Genomic DNA, 26245 nt, shown 5'->3' on the forward strand with positions numbered 1-26245 from the left:
CAAACTTGCGACATAGGGCAAAACTCAATATGTATAAATTAATAACAATACGTAATAACCGTTTGTTCCTAAGTGGAGTAACTCATAAAAAAAAACCTCATGAATGATAGCCACACTACTCAGAAGTGGGACACCTATAGCAAGAGCAGACATGGGTCTATTGGAAACTATAGATTAAAAGTGCAATATGACACATTACAATCCATTCAAAAGATGATTGTATTGCAAGACAAAGGTTGCATAGTTTGCCTCAGGACTAAGTAAAATAATATTCTGAAAATGTTAGTTGTGTGCAGCTAAAATGTTTACGCATTAGATATGAGAGAATGTTATAACTCAAGTAAATTTTGACCCAATAAAAATGTCTTGAATGTCCAAAAATCTAAATTTTATTATAATTAAGTTATCCTCAATACACTGAGATAATTTGAAGAGAAATCAAATTTTTTGTCATGGGCACTTTATATTATGGGCAAAAATACTAGAATGCAGCGCAACTAAATACCACTTGAGATTTGGAGAATGTAAACAGTTTTTTTTTTTTACTTCTAGCCTTCCATACTTTGCATGGGGCTCCTTGGCTTGCATATTGAGTGGTTTATATGCTTTGTTTATCAAGGGATACTTAGATTTTTGGCTAGTTAGTTATTCAACTATTATTAAACAGTGATAACATTATGGGTGGAATAAGTCATTTACAGTAGTCTTTTTTGACACTCGAAAGAGCTAATAAGCCACTTGAAAACCCTTTCTAATTAAAAAAGTGACATTATTACTAGAGTAAACCAATAGAAGCTTGCCTTGAGCATAGCTTGTTACTTATTCTTTTCTTTTGTGTGCTTAGAATTGTTATGAGAAAACTACAAAAATTATAGATGGCATAATAACCATCTACCTTGAGTCCTCAATTGTCTATTTTTACACTTCTAATTTACATTACCTTCACATTTATATAAAAAATATATATTTCCTTCGTTATAAATAACTTGCAATTCTAAGTATTAAAGTCTGCTGTTTTCTCTAAAATATGAGTTGTTGAATATAATTCCAAGATAAGAAAAGAAGAGGTTCAATTTACTATAGTTGTCTTCAACCTCTAACAAAAAAAAAATAATAATAATTACAGAACCTCTTAAATTATTATAGTTCAATATATACCTTTGAACTTTTTTTATTATTCACATAAAGTTTCTAAACTAAGAAAAAATTTCATATAGATTTTTCAGCTAAGATAAAAAAAGAATTATGTGAATTCTATCGAGTTTTTTTATCAAATCAGACCTTTTTTTTTTAACCAAAATAGACTCTCTCTCAAATTTATTACCAAATGGAGTCTAATTTATTATAGCCCTAATAAAAACGCTAACCTAATCAGTATTTTAAAAATACTAATTAGTTCAATATTTTTATTATTAGGTAATTTTTACTCTTAACTGTTGAAAGATTAAGTTAAAATAATTTATATATATAAAACACTGAACCGGCGTTTTAAGACTAGACAAAAATGCTAAAATAATTAGTATTTTTACTTAGAGATAAATACTAATTAATTTAGCATTTTTATTAGGGCTACAGTAAATTAGATCTCATTTGTATTAGTTCGAGAAGTAGTCGGTAAAAATAATTTAGAACATGGCTCGTTTAGTAAAAAATTTAATTTTGTCGACCAAAATTTTTATATTTTAGGTCAGGGATCTAGATGGTAAAAGAAACTTTTGGAGGTGTTTATAGAAAATGACGGTACTTCAAAAATAGAAAACAAAATCTCTCGAGCTCATCCGACCGTTCTTCTCCTCACGTCCCAAGAAAGAGGGGCAACCCCGCTTCCTAGTCGACCACTGTGGCGTTCACAGACATGGCGCTGCAGGCTCGTTGCTGGAATCGTCTCGCCGCCTCGCCGCTTCTCCATCGTCTCTTCGCCGCCAGATCCTACCACCAGCCCCCGTACGAAGGTACGCTTTCATCCTTTCTTCTCACCCAAAGATTTTGACAATCAGTCCCCTAGGGCTTTTCTAGGGTTTATGAGGGGCTTTTTCATCTCTGGGTGGGTACCGCAGTCAAGGTGGGGATCCCGGAGTTCCTTAATGGTGTCGGGAAGGGGGTGGAGGCCCACGTGGCCAAGCTGGAGACGGAGATCGGCGACTTCGAGAAGCTACTCGTCACCCGAACCCTTCGCCTCAAGAAACTCGGCGTCCCTTGCAAGCATGTACGCCATTCCGCACTCCCTTTTTAGGTTTCTCGTCCTTGCAACTAATCCTTCATAGATTTTTTTTTCTTTTATTAGTATAGATTCTGAAGCTTAATTGATCCGCAATTTTTCATTGGTGGATGGTTCGATTTAGTTCAACTATAAAAATTGGGTCCTGGTACTAATCTCGTAATCGTGTATCTTAGTGATTCCACTTGTCTGTTGAACACTTGAACTGCGAATCTTCTTTCAGTTCTCGCTAATTTGCCCATCAAGTTACTCTCATTGTCTTTATAACCGACAAGTTTACCCTTCTTATCTGGTTTGACATGTAAGTAATCTTATAGGTGCAAAAAGTAGCTATGTTTATTTTCTTCTAATGCCAAGGGGCTGGGATTTCACTAATTCAAACTTTTGAATTGATTTTCGAACAACTTGGAAAAGATCAAATAATCACAGAAGAACAGCAATTTAAAATTAAATTGCAAGGACACGTGATTTTATAAGGGCATGTTTCATTGGATGTATATATATTTCTGCTTCCATTTCTAAAGAGGTTGAATCCATGGCTTGAACCTGTTATCAGATAGTGAATGGTGGTAAGCCTTGCCATCATACTGATTTGGTCCAGTTCCTTATTTTTCATGATTGAGTCTGTAGCTTTCATTTTGAGCTTCATCAGAAAACATTGTTCCATTGCTTCTTTTCATGGCTCTACATAGGAATGAAAAAATTTGGATGGCAATGTTAATAGTTCAGGATCCTATACTTGTAGATTTTACCTTTGCCTCTATTGCATTTGCTGCATAATATGTAACCTTTCATCCCATCAGTTTTTCTCCAATTGTTAGAGCTAGATGCCTTAATTTCTGAATGGTTCTCTTCGGTATTGTGCATTGCCACCGTTTTTTCTACATTCGCTTGGTTTTATGGGGTTAGTCAGAACAGAAGTTAAGAATTAGCCCGGAACATTATGCCATGTGGATGGAATCATTTTTCTAATGAAGAATGGCGATGAAGAGCTCTAAGTAATTGAACTCTACCCCATTTAAGAGTTTCATTGGATTTTTGTAATATTTGAAGTTCAATTCTCATTACTTACTTTTGGTAGTTGCAAGATTCAATGGAACTTAAATGAACCATTATTTGGTACTTGCAAGATTCAATGGAACTTAAATGAACCATTATTTGGTACTTGCAAGATACCATAGAACTAAAATGAATCATTGTTTGGTAGTTTCAACATTCCATGAAGCTTAAATGAATTGTTGTTTGGTAATTGCGGGATTCCATGGAACTAAAATGAAAACTTATGGACCTTAATATTGGACTCAAATCAACTAGCACAGCATGCTTTTTATTTGGCTTTTGGAAATTGTTGGATTTGCTTTTCTGTCAAAAAACTAGATGTGTGGAACCATAGGGAATATATTATGTATAGACAGTAAATATAGCTCAAGGGAGACTTATCATGCTCCTGGTCCTGATTACTATCATCCAAAATATAAAATATTAATGTGAAGTTCATTATTCTGTTCATAAGTTACTTGATTATCCATATAATTATTTATTGGATTTCTGTACATAGGTGCATGAGTATGTGTTCTTGTTGATTTTGAATTCATGTTATATATTTAGATGAGTATACTCAATGCATGGGTGTTTTGATATTCCAAGTCCCAATAACAGCATTTATTTGGGAATGACCTTTTTAGAAAATTTTATGATCATCTGTAGGAGCCTGGCTAATTTGATTTATAAAGGCACAGCTTGTAGACTAGCTTATTATCATATTGGATTCTGCATTATTCTTCTTATCTCAAATTTTAACATATCATGCGAGCCAAAAGACCCTCAAGTTTAGCAGGGGGCACGTAAAAGAGTAAAAGACCCTCAAAATTTAACATGTTCTATTTCAATGAGTTCTATTTTGGTGTTCCAGTTGCATCACAATATCTCTTATGTCTTTGGGGTTTTATATTAGGCTATTAGCTCTCTGCCAGATTCTATTTCCCTTTATGGCATTTTAATTTAAATATAGAGAAAGAACGGTTAGGTTGGGCAGATATTGGTTGGGAATTAGAGTCTTTATCCTTCATAGATAAAAGAAATATAGCAGCCTCGATTTCTTTAAGAAAAATGGTTCATGCTCAATTTTATGCTGGAGTGCTTTTCAAAAGTGAATAAATTATTTACATTACTTTGTAATGTGTAACAATCTTTGTAGTGAATTGTGTTGCTATTCTACACTGGAGTATTGTTAAAGGTGAACTAATGCGTTAAGATTTGATGCATACAGTTACTCTATAGTATTCCTCTGTATAGAATTATGTTCCTATGTTGATAACTTAAGTTATTACTAGGTGCAGTATTTGGAGCTTTTTGAATATAAATTCATTTTTCCGGCTGGTATTTGATTGGTGCAGAGGAAGTTGATTCTGAAATACACTCACAAGTATAGGCTTGGACTTTGGAGGCCGCGGGCTGAACCTCAGAAGTTGCGATCTGCATAACTTGTCAGTTGAAGAAATCAACTACAAAGTGATGCATTTGATTAGATCATGTGAGACATACGAGGCATTAGATTGTCCCCATGATACTCTCTGGTTTTCTTTTTCTTTTTTCTTTTGTTGAGAGAAGTGAAAACTTAATGATATTCTAATTAAACCAATGTGTTAGGATTTGAATTCAGTAATGCTTTGTACAACATGAGCTGCTTCAATAAATTGAGCACTATCCTATTGGCCATATAGTAAGTCTCTGTTGTCCTTCATAATGCTCTCTAGATATCTTCCATTGGATGACCTTGATAAGAGAAGTTAAAATGCCATAAGACAGATGGTGGCTGAGGATGCTAATATGTGCTTACTTGAAACACTCTGGCAGGTGAATAGTAGTTTGTGTTCTGCAACTAGGCCATGTTTAACACCTGTTAACTGGTGGAATAGGTAATAAGCTTATTATATGATAAGTCTCTTTATATAGCTGTTGTAACTAAACAACTTATCGAAATTTGGTATAATAATTCATCATCCTCTCTTTATCTTATTTCATACCACTTTTAAAAATTAATTTAATAATAACTCATAATTATTATTTTACTTTTAGATTAGATAACACTTAGTTACACATCACCTTAATTATTTAAAAAAAATTTCACTATCTCTTTTGTTAAATATTGGTCATCTTAGCTATAGTTTAGGTTTTCTATTGTATTCTCTTCTTTATTTCTTCTAGTGCATAGTTATTTTATATAGAGTGAGGCTTATAACCTCATATTACCCTATAGTGTCTCTTTATATTCTCTATTGCATAATTATTTTATATTCTCTAATATCTCTTTATATCCTCTAATGTATGATTATTTTATATAAAGTATTGGCTTATAACTCTACATTACTCGATAGTGCCTCTTTATTTTCTCTAGTGCATAGTTATTTTACATAGAGCCTGAGTTTATAATCCTATATTATCTTGTAGTGCCTCTTTATATCATTTAGTGTATAATTATTTTACATAAAATACAGACTTATAATCTCATATTTTCCCGTAGTGTCTATTTATATTATCTAATCCACAGTTATTTTACATAGTATAAGGAATTTTTAACAATAGCTAAGGTGATATGTAATTAAGTATTATCTAATCTAGAGACAAAATAATAATTATGAGTTATTAAATTATTATTTTTAAGTTGTACGAAATAATATGAGAGAGAATAATGAATTACTATACGAGAATAAAATAAGTTATTTATTTACACTAAAATAAGTAAGCTTATTCCAAAATAAATATATTCATATTTCATAAGTGATCGGAGGCTTAAATTCTCGCAGAAAAATGAGTCACAACATAAGAATATTAAACATAAAAATCACGCGTTGTCTAATTAGTAAATGAAAATTAATGAGTAAAATTACCTAAAGTATAGAAGTTAAAGAGATTAAACATCTCATATAGGCAGGGAAATCATAAACACAAAATTTACAGAATAATGGATTGAATTTCCTGAGTAAAGAAATACATAAATCCCACTCGGTGCCAAAGGAGGGGAGAAAATTAGAGCAAAATTGCTTGATGATCTATTGCTAGTTTAACGATTTACATAACCTTCTGTCATCAAGATATCGAATGGATAAAAGAATTAACACTCCCACCCTCGCAAGAATAATGAAAACATACAAGAATGCTTATTTTAGCATTAAAAATATGGGACATCCTTCCAAACATCGCCACCAACTAACCCTTATGTCTTTGCACTGTCTGAGATTCATTTAGAAAAAATGAAGATTGGCGCAGTAGAATTACGCATCTTGAAAAGGTCATGGTAGAAAAAATTTCAGAATCTTCATTCAATTTTACTTTGTAAGCGTTACTTTAAGTTCATGCCCATAGAAGCCCATCAAATCCAATTTCAAAATTCGAAACAGGACTTGCGTCGATATCCTGACACAGTACTTGGTTATCTTCATGTAAGTCTACATATGGTTCCAGTAAATCCGATGACCTCTCGGATGGAATTCCATAATCCTTGAGAATACATGGTGAGGCAGCAGCAGCTGCTTCTCGTTCCAAAACGGCGAGTAAATTGTCTTCGAATTCAAATATCAAGTACTTGTCCTTACAGGCTACACAGAAACAAATAATGATAATGTATACATTGATTGAATATCTGAAAAGAAGTCCTATATTGTATATATTGCATAGCAGAACTTACAGTCAACAAGATGAGCAAGATGACGGATATTTTTTATCGCAGTTCCATTGAACTTGATAACCTGCTTGCAATATTAGTTCATGAAAGTTACTATAAATAAATTAGCATATCAGAGTATGGTTACAAAGGTAAGTAGGAAGATTTACTTGCTGATTGCTCATATCCTCATACCCAATGTTAACTTCATTTGCTAGCACCTAAAAATGAACAGGAAAGAAATTAAGGAATAAAGAAAGCAGAGCTGAATAAAAAACTAGAAGAAAAAGGAAAACAGAAAACTTGGAATATATCAACCCCAGAATAGGCAAAAATATTTTACACTAATCTGTTATAGCGTGGATACATGGTAAGTTGGATAAGACTTAGCTTCACCTCGGTTCATGAGAAAATTTGGAAATGCTATCTTCTGAAAGAACGATTTCTCATTTAATTGCATATTTGGCTACATCTTGGAACATGTGTGCCTGATATCTGCATAACTTTCGGTGGTTGTATCGTAATAGGACTAAGTGTACAACTAACCTGTGATAGAATGACAATTTCTTCTCCCTTGAATCTTGCTAACGAATAACGTGCCTTCGCCAGTAATTTTAACTGCCATAGTACAATTTTAATCACTTTAAGTGTAACAGCAGCAAAGATTCTTGGCATAGAAACATAAATTTGGAAGCATCAAAATAACAGAGGAAAAAAAATTTGTATTATTTAACTCACCCCTATTGAATCTTCGCATTCCTCGCTGTCATTGACACAGCAAAATAACAATAAAAAAAAGTAAATTCATAAATGATAAGGTTTCTGGTGCTTGAAATTTGAAAATATAACATGTAGATAGATGATCGAGTAGAAACCATGAATAACGGGTGATCCACTACTTACTCTATCAAGGGTTCTGACAATGGAGTGAAAACAAGGCCTGCAATTATCAAATATGAAGGTTGCCCTCCTTCAATATGATACGGCACCTTGTCAAGGGAAAAGGAAACCATTAAGGAAATTGGATAGTTAAATCAATAAAAAGAGTAACATCTACTTTAATTACACCAAAAAGTGGCCATGGAGCCTCACCAGATGCACCCTTGGCTGCACAACAGTTTGAACTGTCATGTAGGCACCTTCTCGGATGATACCAAGTTCTGCAACATCACCAGAAAATCTGACGAACCAATACAATTAGAAAGGTCAATTCCTTTTCCTACTTCATGGGGCAACAAAGTGTTATCAAGTATCAACTACCAACCATGGGAGTTTTCTTTAATACAGCTCCAAATCAATTAGTATATGTTCTTAAAAAGGAAACTTTATAGGAAAAAAGTGAAACAAGGATTTGTAATGTGATCAAGTAATAGGACATATAAGGAACATGGCGAGTAAAAACACTCAGAAAATTCTTCAATCACAAAGATATGTTTCTGAAAATTGTAGGACAGAAAAAACTCAGTTCAGCATTGTTACAAAATGGTGTCTCTTCTCTGCATAAACACATAAAGAAGCAGCCATTGACAAATAAACTTAAAGTTCACATATAATAAAACATAGCGAAATAGAAAAATCATATGGGTGAGATCTTGGACTCATACTGCCCAGAATCAACAAAGTTGGAAAAGGTCAGGAGGGCGCCTTACTTTTGACTTATGAGGTAGCGGAAAGCAATTCGCTCTGTGGACCTAAATGGGACAGTTCCTTCGCTCCCTACATGAACACCGTCAAAGCTTACAATGACATCACCCTGGAGAAAAGGAAACCAAACATCTAAATATTATCCGAAATAGTACGCTGGCATTGTTCAGTTCATTCAAATCAAGTTAGTAAACCTGGAATACCAGATGGTAATTGGCAAGTGAAACAGTCAAACTTATACTAAGCTTAAAGAAAAGACAACACCAAACAGGCAAACATGCATAAAGAAGATTTTGATCTCTGATGCAGCAAAGATAGGAAGTCAACCAACTGAACAACTAAAGGCATTTATCAGACATTTTCTATGGATGAGTATTCAAAGATTCACTGCAATACAGAAGATAGAGCTACACGGTCTGATAGAGCTCATGGGATTATAAACTTGCTCATTTAATACCTTTCTAACAAACAAAAAGTACTTTCTTTCAACAAGCTCCTTTATCATAGACTAAAATGAAAAGGATATCAAGCTTCTGTGCTTTACATATATGTGGATGAATATGATACTGCTTGTTTAGCACCATGAGGATGATGAGATGGTTTTGTTTGGTAATCAAAACACAAGTTCAAAAGATGGTTTTACTCAATGAGGATGATGAGATGGAAAGTAGTGTAACTAGAAAGTGGAGAAAAGAGGACAATTAAGTTAGGGTCAACTTGAAGAGTTAATTGAAGATAAATATGTCAAGTATCATTTAAGATGTTTTCACATGTTTGAACAAAGGCTACACAGGGTTTTGGTTATGAGAGGTGATTTATTTCAGGCAGAAGATACTGAAAAGAAAAGGGGATAAAACAAAAGGGAGAAAAGTATGCCACTACCATCATGTTGACATCTAGGCAGAGCTAAATGAATAAAAACTTGAGAAATGCTAGACTACTTTATTGTTATTCAGATTGTTTTAATTGCAACATTTGTCTAATTTACCTTCTCAGGCATAGTCGGCATACAACCTCTGTATATTTCCAGTCTTATAGAGTGCTAACATCATTAACAAAAAAAGCACAACCAGATGATAAAGTAAAACCTCTCTTAAAACAACCCATTAGATAAATAACAGTAATAGGAATATATGGAGTTACAGAAGGCAATTTTTATAGGTTAAGTCAAACTGGCTTGAATTGACTCTGTAAATATTCCCAAGTATACATAGTAAATAAAAACAATAAGCCTATAACTGCTTCATAAATGGCCATAAGAACTGAAAAGGACTTAGAGGTGTCAAGCTTGGCTAGCAACCTAATAAGATCAATGCTGAATATTGAGATTTGCAGGTATAAAAGTATCTTTTATCTGTGGAAAAGAGCCTGTACAGTGTACAGTGTACAGTATCAGCAAGTGTGGCATATACTTATAACTTGGTCTAAACAGACCAGATTTTTTTTTCTACCATTTTATTATTCTACGAATCTACTAAAACTTCATTAGTCAATCGATAGTATTTTTTCTACAAATGCTATCTTGAGACTCTATTTCAATGAGATGGCACCCCATCTAAATGGCCAATCCTGACAATTTTTTCTAAAAATACTATCAGCAAGTTCTTCCACGCACCTTCTCTGGTATAACACAGCAACAAAAATAGAAGTACATAGAATATGGAGTAAACTAGAGAAATTGAAATGAAGCAAGACAAGCTTAACTTTCAGTACAGTTAGCTATGAAGAAATGTCCTCAATAAAAACATAAGAGAATAATTCAGTACCATACAGAATGGTATCAAATGAGATTAATGAATCAGTTTACCTTTTTAAGAACATTGTTAGCTGGAGAAGTAGGTTCTACTCTACGGACCAGTATACCCTTCATGAAGAAAAAATAGTAATCAGAAAAAAGTATAGCAAACTCAGTTTATACACAAAAAAGAAATGAAATGATAATTCAAAACATATAAAAAATAATAATTATAGAAGAAGTATGAAAAGCCTGGTTCTCATGGAATATCTCAGTATACTAAGACAAAAGGTCAAATCTTAGAGAATTAATGGTGTAGAAGGTCCCTGATAATCTGACATATTAATAATATTGAAGTGAAAACTCAGCAAATAACAAGCAGAATTAGTAACCAACTAGAAAAACTTACAAAAAGGAGCATAGGAAGGCATACAACACAGTTTCAGTTACAGCTGAGAAATTAACTGTCCATAATTTTGATAATCTCTCTCTCCAACTCTCTACTCCACTGAGACTAAATAATGATTACCGACCAAAACCATCAAAGATGGTCATGCTGGTCGGGACTATTAGCACCTAGCACGGGATGTGCCAGTGGCACAGCCCCGTACAGAGGTGTGCCGACCAGCATAAGTGCGTGCTGAACTATGCTAGTAGGCACGTTTCGTTTTTAGACTTTAAAACTAATTTAGGACATACAAATGCTAGATCTATTATTTGTAAGCGTCTTCTACATAAATGTAGCATTTTGGTACTAGATCTTGTGAAAATACTATTTAATATGTAGGAATCAAAAGAAAATTTGATTTCCCTCAAAAATAAATAAAAAATCAAAATTAATATGTCAAATTCATTAAAATTAGGTAAAAATTAGTATATGAACATATAAGATTAACTCTATATGAGTTGATTTGAACTCAAATAATTTATGATTGATGTCATTTTCTCATTGGAAGTGGATTAGGTACCTCCTTTTTTTTTTGTCGACATGTTTCCTTGTCCCTAGGCCACATCAATTACTGAATATGCTTTCTTTGCATGAGGATCAATGTCCACAAATGATCGGGTTCTTATGCTGTCCCTACTCCCTAGGCCAAGCACTCCAACCTAAGTTATACCTTAAGAAAATAGAGGCTAATACTAAATTGACAGAAAGATGCCCTACTTATAATGGGATGAACAGTGGATCCATCTAAATCGTGAATAATACTATATAAGATATGTTTTTTTCTAGAAAAAGGTAAGATGCCTTCACAAGAATTCCAAAGAACCATAAATTAAGAGACCATTCAAGAATTGAGATACTTATCATCTCCAAGACAATTTTACATTAGCCAATATTATGGGTCCTAACCCAATGGAGCTCCCTCTATTGCCTACAGAACATAAGTGTTCTTTCCATTTTCATTTCCCTTTCGGTTCTAGGGCAAGCAAGAGGTCTCCTAAGAAACCATTGTTGCACCTTATATAAGGCTGATATTCTCTTATTTGTTTCTTTTCTCCTGTCTCAGCCAGCCATACTGTTCAACTCCTCTTAATTTGAGCCAACGATTGTTGTACAAAATACAAATGGCATGGAAAGTGTCAGTTACACGTTAGCTCATTAATGCACAAGGACATAAAGAAAAGAAGATGGAATTCATCTATCATTTACACTGGCAGGTTACAAGAGGAGCAGAACATACCTCATTGGATGATACTCTTAAGCATGCACGCAATGCTGGATTCTCCAACTTTTGAAGTAGGACCCCAAGGCAAGGAAATCCTATATGATATTAAAAAGGGACGACATGGTAAATTCGGAAGAAGATGTGTCACAGCAAAGAAGTACTATCTATGAATACAATCATTACTTCCATCTTTTTGTCTGTGTTAAGTAGTCATACATGGAAAGGAAAACATATGATGAACTTTCTACTTGCAGACTACACAATAAATAAAAAAGAAGGTCAACAACTGCAGAATGGATTAGAATCAAATAATGAGTATCTTATGTTTCACAGCAAAAAGAAATATTAGTCAAAACATCCAGTAAGATAGGTCAAACTTGGTATTGAAGAAAGAGGAAAGAATCAAAAAGAGGATGATATAGGAAAAAATTGCATACATGATGTTAATCTAAATGGGAGATAAATTAAAAGCAAGAAGCGACATCTATTTACCATCTTACCAGTGTATTTCCCATTTCTTTCATAGTCATTCAAAAAATGAGACACAACGGTAGTGGGAATCACATATCCAATATTTTCAGCTTCATCAGATCTGAAGACCTAAACAAAATTCTTATTAAGAAAAAAAAAACAGATAATGACAAGAAAAAAATATTATTAACTTAGTGTATGTTCAAGTTGCAACAAGTTTAGCAGCATTCCATAGTAATAGAAAATATAAAAGGAACACAATATGAACTTATATACATGTTGTAAACTAGCAAAGCATCAAGATGATGAAAAAGATATGAAAGGCTTCCAGTTCAAAATAGATAAGTTTGTCACACATGTATCTTAGTATTATACAACTTTGATTATATCATCCTCTCACTAATCTACTAGCTAAATTTTGTGTGATCCCAACACACAGGTGATCATCAAAAGCACACCTGCATATGTTCAGGCTCTGCAGAACAAGAAAATGTTTCTTGTTGCTTCCTAATCAACATGTCTCAGACCATTTGATAGCTTTTAAATTTCCTAACCAAATATTAATGGACCATCTCAATGACCAATCAAATGCGGTTACCTTATTCAAGCCCTGGGCAAAATTTGGCCATGGATTGACACAAACTGATAACTCTACTTCCCAAACAGTCACATTGATTATGGACCAACTCAATTCAAGCATTAATAGTTCAGTAATGGTGTGTTGTCAGAGAAATAATATTCTTCCCTCCCCCATTAAACCCTTTACATCTATTCATTGTAGTCTGATATTGGCTAGTCAGTTTTACTACTCTATTTCCAATGTTCCTCATATTTTAGATTTTCAGCTAAGTTGATATTCTTTTCATTATCCATCTATCTCTTTTACTTTTTTCAAGATTATTTTTCTTTTGTTTACGTTTTCTTGCTTATAACATGACTTCCTCATCAAAAACAGATGCAAAGTTAAATAGGACTAGGCATTGTCTGCACTGCATATGCCATTTATAAATACATGGAGGAAAGGAGTGGAACTGATTTCCCTTAAGTGGCCGGTAAATAAAATAGAGTACACTCTAAGTCTCTAACAAAGAAAATCTAGATCAATTTAACCTATTACCTATCATTAAGTCGAAGAAGATAGTATAGGTGTACTCCAATACATATGGCTGCAATTAAAGCAACTTCTTGCCCAAGGTCAGACCAAATTCAATCTGTACTTCTGAACTAGCAATAGTTGGCATTTTCAGGAAAATAAAATGTTTATACAACTATGAGTTAGTCGGCTACTTGAGTAATATAATAAGGACGAAGTACCTGAAACGCTACTCCAATACATTCTCCCTGGTCATTAAAGGCAGGCCCTCCACTATTTCCTGCAGGAAAAGAAGTATAATATATAGCCTCATCAGATGCTGAAAAATACTAGCTTACAAGATTGAGCTAATATGCTCATAAGATAGAGAGGAAAAAGTTAATAACGTATTTCGGAACTGAAAACAGTATATTTAGCCATACCTGGATTTATAGCTGCATCAATTTGAATGCCAAGCAGATCAGATGCTCCATGAGCATATGAAGTAACCTGAGACAGTTAGGAGGACAAGGGTGTAATCACAAGTTTATCAGATTTAAGAACAGCTACATCTGTATAAGTTACACCTGATTGATGGGAATCTAAAGAGCTTTAAACTGGAACAATTAAAAAACAAATCAATGTTTTGTGATAAAAATATAAAATTGAGCATTAAAACTTTTGTTATTAGATCACAAAGAAATAAGATGTATTCTTGTGAGGGCCAATGTTATGAAAAGCGCCCGTATTATGTGGGTAGTAATGCAATTCTATAGCGCATATGCGGTATACGGCTGGCAATGTGATCGTATAGCACATATACGGCATGCAGACACATATGCGTTATTCCAGTGCGCATGCAGTCTAGCAATAAATATGCTACAAAAAACTTATATGCTACAAGATCAATTGGCATCAGAGTTGCTATATTGCACATTCAACAATCCGGCTAAGAATAATTAATTGTGATAGATGAAAGTATCATACGGCCACTTGTCTTTCATCCCTTAGCTAATTAGCCAGGGCAACCAACCAAGTGACCCAAAGGATAAAATGATATGGAACACCACTAAAATTTGATATCACAAACATGAGAGGATCCAATCAAGCAGACAAGACCACAAACAGCCACATGAATCTCAAGCCAACTGTTTGATTTCCAACAAGCCTGAATTATTAAACTATTTCAAGGATGTCAGAAAACAGAGTACTGATACTAAATAGGCAGAGTAGTGTGGTATGCATACAATAATATACAAACAAGTCCTACTTTAGAATAAATTTTTTTCTCTAAAAAACTTGACTGCGAAGCTCCTAAATGAGAAAGCATCTTCTAGTTTGATTCTGAAAGAAAAAAAAAACAATAGAGCAAAATAATGAGAAAATGATATATCTGTTTTCTCGAAAAGATATCAGCAAGTACTATTTCTACTTAGTTTTAAGGGGTTCCTAATCCTATTGAGTGATTCTGCCATAGTTTTTAATTTTTATTATTCTCAACAAAGGATGGAGAAGACATGCATTTTGATTACTGGTGCTTTGGACGTCTCTCTCATCCTCTCTCCCTCTTGCTTTCTCTTGGAAGGACTAGCAATAACGGCCACCATAGGAGAGAGCAACATCCAGAAGTCTGCTGTGACTACTCCTTGGCAGCGGCAACATCTGTCATTGCCTCCATTCAAGGAGCAGTGACAAGTTCTCTTGTAGATATATATGAATATTGTGATGTTATGTAGCTTCTGCATAATAAGGCTGCATTAGTTCTAGGCACCCGCCTAGCACCTAGATGCTGGGCCAACCCCTTGACCGCCCACCTACTGCCTACAGTTTTTGAATCATTGGTCATTGACTAGTCAACGAAAGAAAAAGGGGTCAACCATGCAAGTAGAAAATAATGTAAGTGTAAGAACCTCATTCAATGTCATTCCCTGAAAGGGATTCCATTATCAATATAGGGGCAATAATAGACTTCAAAAAATGAGAACATTTGGATTAGAATCAAGTAAGATCAAACCTCAATACGTGATACAACACCCTTTGTTACCGAAATTGTATCTCCACCAAATGGATATCCCACAACAGTTACTGCATCCTGCAAATAATGACTAACTATTTTAAACAAAGATGAGAGAATAATAAGCTTAGCAGATGATGTGAAAAGGAATGTGGTGCTCCAAAAAATTGTCAAGTGCCCCAGATACAGATTTACTGAGCATATGCAGTTTACAAATAGAGAAAGCGTAATGCCAATTGATCTTGCTCAATCCATTTTCTAGCGATAAATGACTGTTAGCCAATCAAGGTATCTCCAAATCCCATCCAGCGACAACTCATAGAATAAACCTTTGTAGATCTATTAGAAGTAGAATCTACAGAAAAATAATTTAATTGGAAACCAAAACCAAGAAGACATTATTCCATTTCTAAGAATCAGTTAACGACTTTGCATAAGTTCAGTTAGAATGGCCTCTCATTCTAGTGAAACTTGATGACTTAAGTGGGATTCCTCCAACAGTCAGAATTTAGGTATCTGAACTTCAAATATTTATGTGGATTTAATATATATTATAAGTGAAAAAAGTACAACTTCACTAAAAGCTGACAAGCAACACAAAAAATTTAGTGCACTATCCAAAGTGTTATTGCAATCAAATTTAGGAGTTCTGTCCAATCTAATTTAGCATAAATAATTAAATGTTACTTTTAAAAAAAAAAGATTAAAATCATTGCAACATAACCCAAGAAGAGGCAGGGTTTAAATGAAAATAGATTCAGCTTATTTACATATATGAGCTGAATCTATTTTGAAGAGGCAGGGTTTAAAGCAATATATATTATTTCAAACAGAGTTTAGGTTGAAGCACAAAATCACCTGAAGGCATGGCAAACGCCCAAAGCGTAGCGGCTCAGCTCCTCGCCAGAACTCTTCACTCTCCACTGAGAGCAAAGCAATGTCGCATTCTACACCTCTAGCTAAAACCTGTTAATTAGGTCCCTGAGGAACTTTATTAGCCAAGATATAACGAGAATGTTTTCAGAATATTTAAGATACTTTAAATGAAAAGGAAAAAGTTGCAACTATCCTAAATGACTAAGAATAATAGAGGTCATCATACAGAAGAGATAAAGATATTATGGAATCACTAAAGCAAATATATGCAGATCATCAGTGAAGAACCTGTAAGTGGACTAGAAAGAATGTCAAGACACAAATAAGTGTAAAAGGAGAGCAGGGGACAGAGTATCTAGCATCTATCGTGTCCAACTTACTAATCACAATCATAAACGCAAAACCATATATGTATTAACTACTAAGAGTTCAGTTCAGTACACTGTACATGAATTCATGATAGACAGAATGGTTAGCCAGCAGAGGAAACTTGCAGAAATATCAAAAAGAAAGATCATTTGCAAGTGAAAAAACAAGGATGAATACCAGGAACAAACATGGAACATATTGTTTGTGTACTCTAACATAAACATGGTTCATAGTAGTTAAAATTACAGTAATATACCATCTCATAAATCTCACATTAGATAACAAAAACCCCATAGAATAGAACAGTTTTTAACAATTGAAGAAACGGGGATGAATACCAGGTACAAACATGGAACATATTGTTTGCGTACTCCAACATAAACATGGTTCATAATAGCATATTTTAAACAGGTTTTAGTTGCATAGAAATTATATTGCAGTAATATACCATCTCATTAATCTTGCATTTGATAACAAAAACTTCATAGAATAGAACAGTTTTTGAATAGTAAGTTATATAAAGTACCTTAGCTACATACTTGGTGTCATCTCCCCTTCTCTTCACTTTGACCTGTTTCAAAGAAAAATTAGTCGAAGTCATGGAAAGACTGCTTCGGGAATGGGACCAATGGCCGAATTTGGATCAAAATCGAAAGCAAAATTGACCATGGAAATAGAGAAATTGGAAAACAGTGATTGACGGGCGAAGGAGATGTTTTTTGAGTACTGGTGGTACTGGACAAGCTTTGGGGAGGGAGCGCTTTTCTGTCTAGAAGAAGGATTTCCTTTTTTCAATCATAAATGCCTCAGCAGGATAAATTCACATATTTGACACAATTCTAATGGTCATCACGTCTCCTCTTTACGTTATATATTCCTATATGTGATGATGGAGATGGAATACTTGGCATCAGCAGAATTCTCAAACTATGAAACCAATTGGTTTCACACCAGGGAAACAAGATCCAGAGCTACAACCCTAACAGTTTGGAAGATGTCTCGAGAAAAGGTTTTAGCACCACTGCCTCCTATATGTACTCCAGTTTATTCGAAGTATCCCAATGGAAGTTTTAAATTTGAGACATAAATACTGTTATCCAATAATGTAAGAAACATGTGGTTAAAACAAAGAAAATATGAAAATGTCGAGGCTAATTAAAATATTCTATTTCAGCTACTCCACAAATAGACAAATGAGGAGTTAACAAAGCATAACCAATTTGCTTCCCATTTTGAAATACCAAAAAGCACCACAGTTGCTAGAGCTTTCTGGTTTCAAATATAACCTTACAGAACAATGAAAGCTTTCAAGGAAAAATGTTGTCTATAACTAACTGGTGCTTGTGGAAATACCTGCTTAGTTATTCTTTTGTTTCAAATTCTTTGCAACCTTTCAGAAATCAGAACTATTTTCAACATGAACAAGTGCAAAACTTGATCAATGGAACTCCTTTCAAAAGATGTCTATCCTGGGTTCAATTTTCATAGGGTAAAGCAATCCTTTCCTTTTATTTAATGTACAAGGTGACTCAACAAATTACGCAAATTTTGCTTAAAGTGTGAAACATCTTTAAAAGTTTTGGCCATGCTTCTTTTTCATGAAAGCAATTCAGACATGACTTTCCCTTCTGCAAACTCCCAAAGCAAGGGCTTTTCAATTTGTGGACCCATATAAATTGCCTTAAGAAATCCAAATCTTTATTCTTTGAGAAATTTATATTTTCTACATATTTGAATTCTCAATAAAGAACTTCATTGCAAATTACTTAGCCAACCCAACTGTAATGTGGGAATATAAGGTTTTCTTACTTAAACAAAGTAATATACGAGTTCAATATATCAATAAATATGCAACCTATCTCATAAAAGTATAAAACATTCCCAAAGATAAAACAAAAACCAAGCCTCTAACCCAACTATTTGAGTTCAGCCGTATTGGATTGTTTGTCTCCATATTATCTGTTTAGTGCATCACTTTGTGCCAGATTAAGTGCTATGCCTATAAAATATATTCTCTTACCGATTGCCCCCCATGTTAACTTGGTCTATCCTGCCTCTTAAGGAACCCTATATTTGAAGGCACTCCCAGAGACGAATTAGGATTTTGAGACAAAGGTTATCAATAGAAAAGAAGTAACAACATAGATACCAAAAAAATGTGCAATTAAAACACCGTGTTTATATGTACCTGTGTATGATGCTCAACACAATGTGCATTTGTCAGGACCTTCCCATCACCAATCATGAAAGCACTGCAAATTAAGAAATAGTTGTGCAAATTAAGAAACAAATGTGCTTCCGTAAGAGTTAAAAGTTTTTTAAAAAAAGTACTGTTGTGTTATTGACAATATTTCAGCTATATCAATTAAAACATGCCTTCCTGTACTTGTGAATTGCCTTTGTTTTTGCCAAGGAAGTGAGTAATCAGGTGCAGTATGCGTGCAGTAAACCTGAATATTAAAAGTGAGAGATAGATAAAGACTTCAAAGTGCTGACGTAGTAGCAAATTTATCAGCTAAAACAAGATAAGATGCATTAAGTTGCTTCTATAAGTATTAGTAAGATTGAAAAGAATAATAAAGGAAGACAATTAGGAAAACAATGTGCTGCCAGACACAGAACAGCAATTTTTTAGCAGTACTACTATCACATGCACCATAATAGCGACGACAAAGACAAGCTGTATATGCATGGTTCACTTTAAAGTTCCATTTGATTTATATGATACTTTTACCATCCTAAATTCAATTCAATTTTTCACCAGTACTATATAGTAAATTTTCTCTATATTTATAGTTTTCTATTTTTCTATTTTCGTTTTTTTAGATTATCTTAAATTTAAATATCAAATCTAAACTGTCAAAATCAAACTCATAATTGTTAAAATGATTCATTTAGCAGGAACTAAAAACCTAAGCTAAAACCGAGATCCAGAACCATGTTCCTCAATTCCAGCATGTATTCACTACCACCTTGAGTTTGATTAGTAGGTTTAAACTCTAATGTAAAGCTGAACATTTAGCATCTACATAACCATAGATATTTAAATAGAGATTTTCTGGAGAAGAATTTAAGAATTTTACTCGTCCAAGGCTACATTACACCTGACATTAGGATGGAGGGATCTTCCAGTCCATCACGAACCTCATTGTGACATTTAGAGGCAGTTAGTTATGAAAAAACAAATAATTGCATTAAGTCAAGGAGCTAACTCTCTTGAATGACCAAGTACTGAATCACATATCAGCAATTGTGACGTCTTGAATGACGCTAACTTAATTTGGTGTCATGTCGTAAAATTGTAATATTTTGTATATTAGATTTAATTTAAATTAGAAGAATAAAAATAACACCTATTAACTCAATTTTTCGCAATCCATCTGAGATGTAGCTCAAACTCTCCATTTCTTTAACCAAAATGTATCCTTATTTCCTTGAAATTTATGCTCCGGCTTAATGATCTCCAACAATTTCACAGCATTCTAAATTTTGCTAGATTTACCTGAAAAGGCAAGTCTATGCACTTAATTATTATTCACTTCCAACTTATCACTAACTCAATCATGTCCTGGGACCAAGTAAATATAGATTTAAACACCAACGCATTATTTTCATAATGCAAACAACAATGCACCATAGAAAGCCAACTCTCCAGATGTATTGTATCAAAATTTTGTGTTTTCCATTTGTTCTACTATAGGTGAAGTTAGAGGGCATCATTTCGTGTGATGGTAAAGCTTGCCCCTTATATCCAAGAGGTCATGGGTCCAAATCTTGAAACTAAGCTCCTCAGAAATGAGGATAAAATTGTGCACATCTCCTCTCCTATATAACCGAGTCCTATTTCACTTGGAAGTTGTGACTCTTATTCTTACCCTAATCTTAATAGGACTCATATATGACAAAATATAATCTATTTGATGGAATTCCTGCCGCTGAAGTTTGGTCACAAAATAAAATCTCCAAATACCTTATTTTATAGTGAAAAAAAAAAACTAAAAGTATTATTGCAGTTCTACCTAAAGAGGAACAAGCTCATTTGTTCACTTAATAGCTTAGCTGCACCAAAACAGAGATAACACAGATAAGACTGTTCTAGTCTCTTCTTCAATCACACGGGAAGGAAACCACCCACACAAATTATTAATTAGAATAAAAGCTTACCTTGACAACAGCATTAAGAAACGTTGTATCTTGAAGATTCCTGGTGTCACCAGCCTGATGAATGAATTTGTTAGTATTCACTCATCTTATAGTCATCAATCCCATGCTTAGTAAGATGCAATATTGACACAGAAATATTAAGCTACCCTGCATCTACCAAGTGGCAATTCCACGATGCCATTAAAATGTGTTTGACTATTAGCAATAAAAGAATTTACTGAATTTCCTACCATCCTAGAATGTTCCGAAACTTCACTTATCTAAGTAGTGGAATGCTTCCAAATTTGATATAACAAAAGAACCGCCCCTTGTAATTTAAGTGATGAAGCCACAGAGAGATCCGATTACTTTGGCATAGAAAGATTCCTTGAGTTTTGAGACTATTTGCTTTTTTATTCCTTTTGTTTTCGGTTCCATTCAAACAGGAGGGAAGAAAACATTAAATGGGCGGCAAAGCATAGAAGAATTGAACAAGGATTGAACAAGTCAACAAATCACCAAATGCCCATACCTGCTGATCCTTGAGATCATATACGAAGCCCCTGTCCTTCTTCTGCACCCCGGCCGACTTGAAGACGGCCGATTGTGACTTCCCAGCGTCTCCTCTGACACCATCGGGCGGCAAACACGACCTCTCATCCTTACCTCTCCCGGGAACCCTCTTCTGTGACACGCTTTCAATCTAAAAAAAAAAAAAAAACAACAAAATGGCGATAATAGCGTCAAAAGTTTTAGGAAAAATCGAATCTTTTCGGGCTCACAACAAGGTATGAGATCAAACGCAGTGGATGTACGAAGAAAACGAGATGTGCGTTCTTGTCTTTGGGTTACCTCGTCCATGTTTTCGCGTGAAAAGGCGCCCTTTTGGAGAGCATTCCTCCGCGAGTGGGGTTGCTTGGTGGAGCAGGAGAAGGTCGGTCTGCGAAAGGAGGTGGAGTAGGAGAAGGAGAGGAAGGGAGAGGAGTGGGAAGGAGAGGCGAAGAGTGCGGTTACGGCCGCCATCTGAGAGGAGAGAAGAGAGAAGAGAGAGGAGAGAGAGGAGAGAGAGGAGAGCAAGGGAATGGGAAGCGAAAGAGAGTGTTGGGGAGTTCTCTTTGTATTTTGAGGTCTCACTCCTTATCCTCTCCTTTTGCTACCCCCTGCTGCTGTTAAAAATCTACAGAAGGCTATGATCCGACGTGGAGCACGTGCACTTCACGTGACAGAAAATCCAATGCTTTTTTAAGAGTTCTTCTTTTCTTTTTTTTTTACTAAACTAGCTCTATTTTAAAATTCATTTACTAAAAAAAGATAACACATAAACTTAAATGAGCAATGAAATGATTTGATACTAACCAATTAGTTATTAAAAATAATTTTCATCCCTCGATAAATTAAAAGGTATATAAGACATTTTATATATGTGATTAGATTAATCGATAAAAAATAAGAATTTAAGTATTTTCTTATTGCTTATCCTTATAACTGTTTCCTTAATAATATGAGGTTCAACTTCTACTAAGTTTTTATTATTTTTATTTTTTATTAAAAAAATAGATAGATAAGAGAGAGAAATAAAATATGACTAATTTATCCTTATAATTTAGAAAAATGATCGGTACTTCCAATTCATATGATCGGTACTTTCGGTTATTTTTATTTAGTATGATTTAATCTCAATAGTTCGATGAGAAGAGAGAAATTAATAGTTCTTATTGAATCATTTGCCAACTTAAATATCAAATGAGGTCTATTTTATCTAAAGCGTTTCAATAAAAAAGCTGATAAGATTAGCGTTTTATTTAAGAAAATACTTATCTTATAAGTGTTTAAGTAAAATGCTTAGCAGTTAAACGTTTAACTTAAAGCTACAGCAAAATAGACATATTTTAATATGTAAATTTGGGGGTAATCTATTTTAATAAATAAAATTTTAAAAAATATATCTATTTTGATCAACAACTCTTTTTTAACTAGATTTTTATGAACCTCTAAACTATTTTTTCATCACAATATCATTCTTAAAATATAGATTCAATTCAATTGCCCCTTCTGTACTGAACTCATTGTATTCATATTGATTAAGTTAAATAACTATATTCATGTTGATAATAAATAAAGTTGAATGAATTGTGTTTAAACAATTCATATAACTTCAAACACAGCAATATAAATCAAATTCAAAATCACAAGATCCATTTGTAGATAATGTAAATGAAGGAAAATAATACTGAGAAAACTCAAGTCATCTATAATCATATAGCAAAAACAAAATATAATTGCAATTTCCACAACTGTTGATAAATACTACTACCAAGCAAGCTCAAATCACCTATAGTATATAAGAAAAACAAAATATAATTATAGTCCCCACAACCATTGATAGATAGATTGTACTACTAAGTAAGCTCCAATCACTAGAGCCATACAACAAAAATAAAATATAATTGCAGTTTTACCCACAATCATTGTTACATAATACTATTAAGTAAGCTTCAATCATTCCTGACCATATAACAGAAATAAAATATAATTGTAGTTTCCAACCATTAATAAGATAATACTGCTGAGCAAGCTCCAAACATAGGAACTAGCTCAAAAATGTTTTATGAGTGCATGCACAAATAACTCATGAGTTCACCATTTAATAGAAACCATACAAAACAGCAGTTTTCTACTGAATTGTTAAGTTAGTACAAGCATAAGTAAGTTTATAGTTTTGTTCAAATGAATATTGCTTTTATCCTTATATTATTTTTCTTTAAACACTTTACTAAAATTAACATACATATGCTTCTTATAATATTCGTGTTTAACATTAGACAACAATTGTTCAGATGCTTGAATCAAATCTAATAATAATTAAAAAAAAAAAAGATAAAATATATCGCAAATAAAGGAGGTCTTGATATCAGATCCTTAGAGTTTGTCCATCAAGCTCTCATATTCAAGAACAACTAAAAGCCAAATATCTTACCAATGTCTCCTTTGAAAGGTTCCTCATAAATCTAACTCTTCTTGTACATGGCAAAGCATTCTAAATTGCAAAAGCAAGCTGGAGCAATTTATTATTTGGGAGATTCACTCGGGTGCTTCAATCTCTATATTGCATGATCGATGGATACGCAATTTGGATCTGTCATCCTATCGACTGCCTGAAGGTGTCACCACTGTCAATCATCTCCTCCACTTTAATGGCACATAGAATATGGATCTTTTGCATTCCTATTTCCCCCCTGATGTTGTATCCCACATTGTTTCTATCTACGTTTCTGCGGCATTTTTAAACGAAAGAGACAAGCTCCTTTGGACTCCAACTAAGAATAGACAATTCTCTTGCAAATTGGCATACCATACTCCAGCGAGTAGTATTTATGATGCATCTCCTTCCAGCTCTCACGTACGCAAGCTTTGGAGCTCAGTAGGGAGTTCTAAAAAAATTTCCCTCGTACGCAAACCTTCCTTTGGAGATTTCTTTAGGATGCACTTCCTTCTAAATTGACGCTGCACTCTCGTCTACCTTAAGTAGATCCTTGTTGTCTACATTGCCCTGAACTGCAAGAATATACCTTTCATTTATTAGTCGAATGTGCTTATGCTCATGCGATTTGGTTTAGATTTGGCTACAGATGGGTGAGGAATGCATCTAATTTCTTCCAATGGTACTCAAACATTATATTATCTGAACAACAACCATATAATCTTGCTCACATTATTATTGTATTATGGAGTATCTGGAAAGCTAGGAATTCTGCTGTTCTTCGTAATATCACACTTCATCCTGAACAGGTTTCGGGTCGAATTTATGTAGACATGGTACCGCTAGACCTACTACACCAACTCCATTCCAATGAAATTACTACCATTCCTTCTAGATTGGATAATTCTATCATATACGAGAATTACAATATTTGTGGGGTAGTTGCTACTTGGAAAAAGAATTCAGATGGAGGTATTGGTCTTTATTTTTGCTCAAGTACCCTACGTATTTCGATTAAGCAATTTCTTTATCTACCGCATTGCTCTTCGGCACTCGAATAATTATTTTTTCTAATTGCCTTCACTCAATTAAATCTATTCAGAATTGTTCGAACAACAACATCGACTGGACTATTCGTCCGATTATCAATCTAGTTCGGCTTTTGTTCACAGGAGGTGAGAATAATCGAACTTCTCATGATCTTGCTGCTTTAGCTTTATCTTTAAAGCTTTCTTCATTGATGTATGATCTTTTAAGTTCTAACTCTTCATCTGAATAAAATAATTACAATCATTTTCTTGAAAATAAAAAAAATTGAAACTATTAATAACTTTAATGAGATTTTCTAAGAATCATATCCAATTACTTTTGCATTCAATCTCTAACACAGCAATAGCTAAATGCTACATCCCATTATTTGCTTATCTTCTAATAACATTGATAAATTGACTTGTATATAACTTTGTAGATAACAAGCGTCTAGACCAGTTATAGGTATGCACCTTTACAAATTATTTCATATATGTGTCATATGTACAAAATAATCTTCAAAAAATTAGTAAGAAACTCCCAAAGGTAATCTAGAATTATCATTTTTAGTTCTAATTACATAATTAGTAAAGATTTTTATGCTACACATATGCATTTTCAATGTTTTCTTCTAATCTTCAAAAAAAAATTTATTAAGAAACTCCCAAAGGTAATCTAGAATTATCATTCTAGTTCTAATTACATAATTAGTAAAGATTTTTATGCTACACATATGCATCTTCAATATTTTCTTCTTACCTCTGTACACTTACATTATAGATACATTCAATATTTATTCTCTTCTAATTACTTTTTGCATTAATTTAACACTACAATCAATATTATAATTCAACTTGCCAAAATAATTGTTGGATAGCCATAAAGATGACATATTCTTATTGTAATATACTCTCCCACAAATATGAAGTGCATGCAAACTTATGATTTAAAATGATTTGAATCTGCACTATTGATGCATGTAGTCTAAAACCATAATTTTTTTTGTAAACAATTATATTTTTATTGTTTTATTTTTTATATACTTTAATGACTCTCTAAAAGCTAACATAGTTCGATAAACCATTCATTATAGCTTAAGTTTATGACTTTTTAATACTTCGTCGTGGTACTATTAAACTCTTATCCTTTCATTATTTAAGAAATGACTGGTGCTACACTATTATTTTTTCTTTGTATGTTTCTTCCTCTGTTTTTGAACTATTTCTTCGTCTTTTTTAGATAAGCTATCAATTAATCTGCAACTGTTTTTTAACGAGATGTTATCCATTTTTCATCGCTTTATTTATTGTTATTATTATAAAAATTTACTTCCTTAATATAATTTTTTTTCCTTTTTTTTC

At 33.5% G+C, this 26245-nt stretch overlaps 3 protein-coding genes across 3 annotated transcripts; 2 read left to right on the forward strand and 1 right to left on the reverse strand.

Annotated features, from left to right (window-relative positions):
* The first annotated feature begins 1778 nt into the window (after positions 1–1778).
* Positions 1779–4936, forward strand: LOC140799420 (uncharacterized). Its single transcript, XM_073153760.1, has 3 exons — positions 1779–1952; positions 2058–2206; positions 4615–4936. Exons 1-3 carry the CDS (start codon positions 1856–1858, stop codon positions 4699–4701), a joined length of 333 nt encoding a protein of 110 aa, XP_073009861.1. The 5' UTR covers positions 1779–1855; the 3' UTR covers positions 4702–4936.
* A 1224-nt stretch (positions 4937–6160) lies between these two features.
* LOC140799302 (protease Do-like 2, chloroplastic) lies at positions 6161–22012 on the reverse strand. Its single transcript, XM_073153570.1, has 21 exons — positions 21728–22012; positions 21408–21578; positions 20897–20950; positions 19109–19182; positions 18921–18984; positions 17259–17303; positions 16346–16453; positions 15488–15565; positions 13917–13983; positions 13716–13774; positions 12431–12530; positions 11946–12025; positions 10333–10389; positions 8531–8634; positions 7974–8061; positions 7785–7870; positions 7620–7644; positions 7428–7499; positions 7052–7102; positions 6906–6966; positions 6161–6816 (listed from the first exon to the last, which is right to left on the reverse strand). Exons 1-21 carry the CDS (start codon positions 21896–21898, stop codon positions 6572–6574), a joined length of 1860 nt encoding a protein of 619 aa, XP_073009671.1. The 5' UTR covers positions 21899–22012; the 3' UTR covers positions 6161–6571.
* LOC140798878 (putative ATP synthase protein YMF19) lies at positions 17534–17806 on the forward strand. Its single transcript, XM_073152963.1, is given in 1 exon segment — positions 17534–17806. A coding segment is annotated over 1 exon segment (273 nt).
* Positions 22013–26245: the final 4233 nt, after the last annotated feature.

Source organism: Typha latifolia, chromosome 12, assembly GCF_019914945.1.
Source record: "Typha latifolia isolate L0001 chromosome 12, TyphaL0001v2, whole genome shotgun sequence".
In the NCBI taxonomy this organism is placed as follows: domain Eukaryota; kingdom Viridiplantae; phylum Streptophyta; class Magnoliopsida; order Poales; family Typhaceae; genus Typha; species Typha latifolia.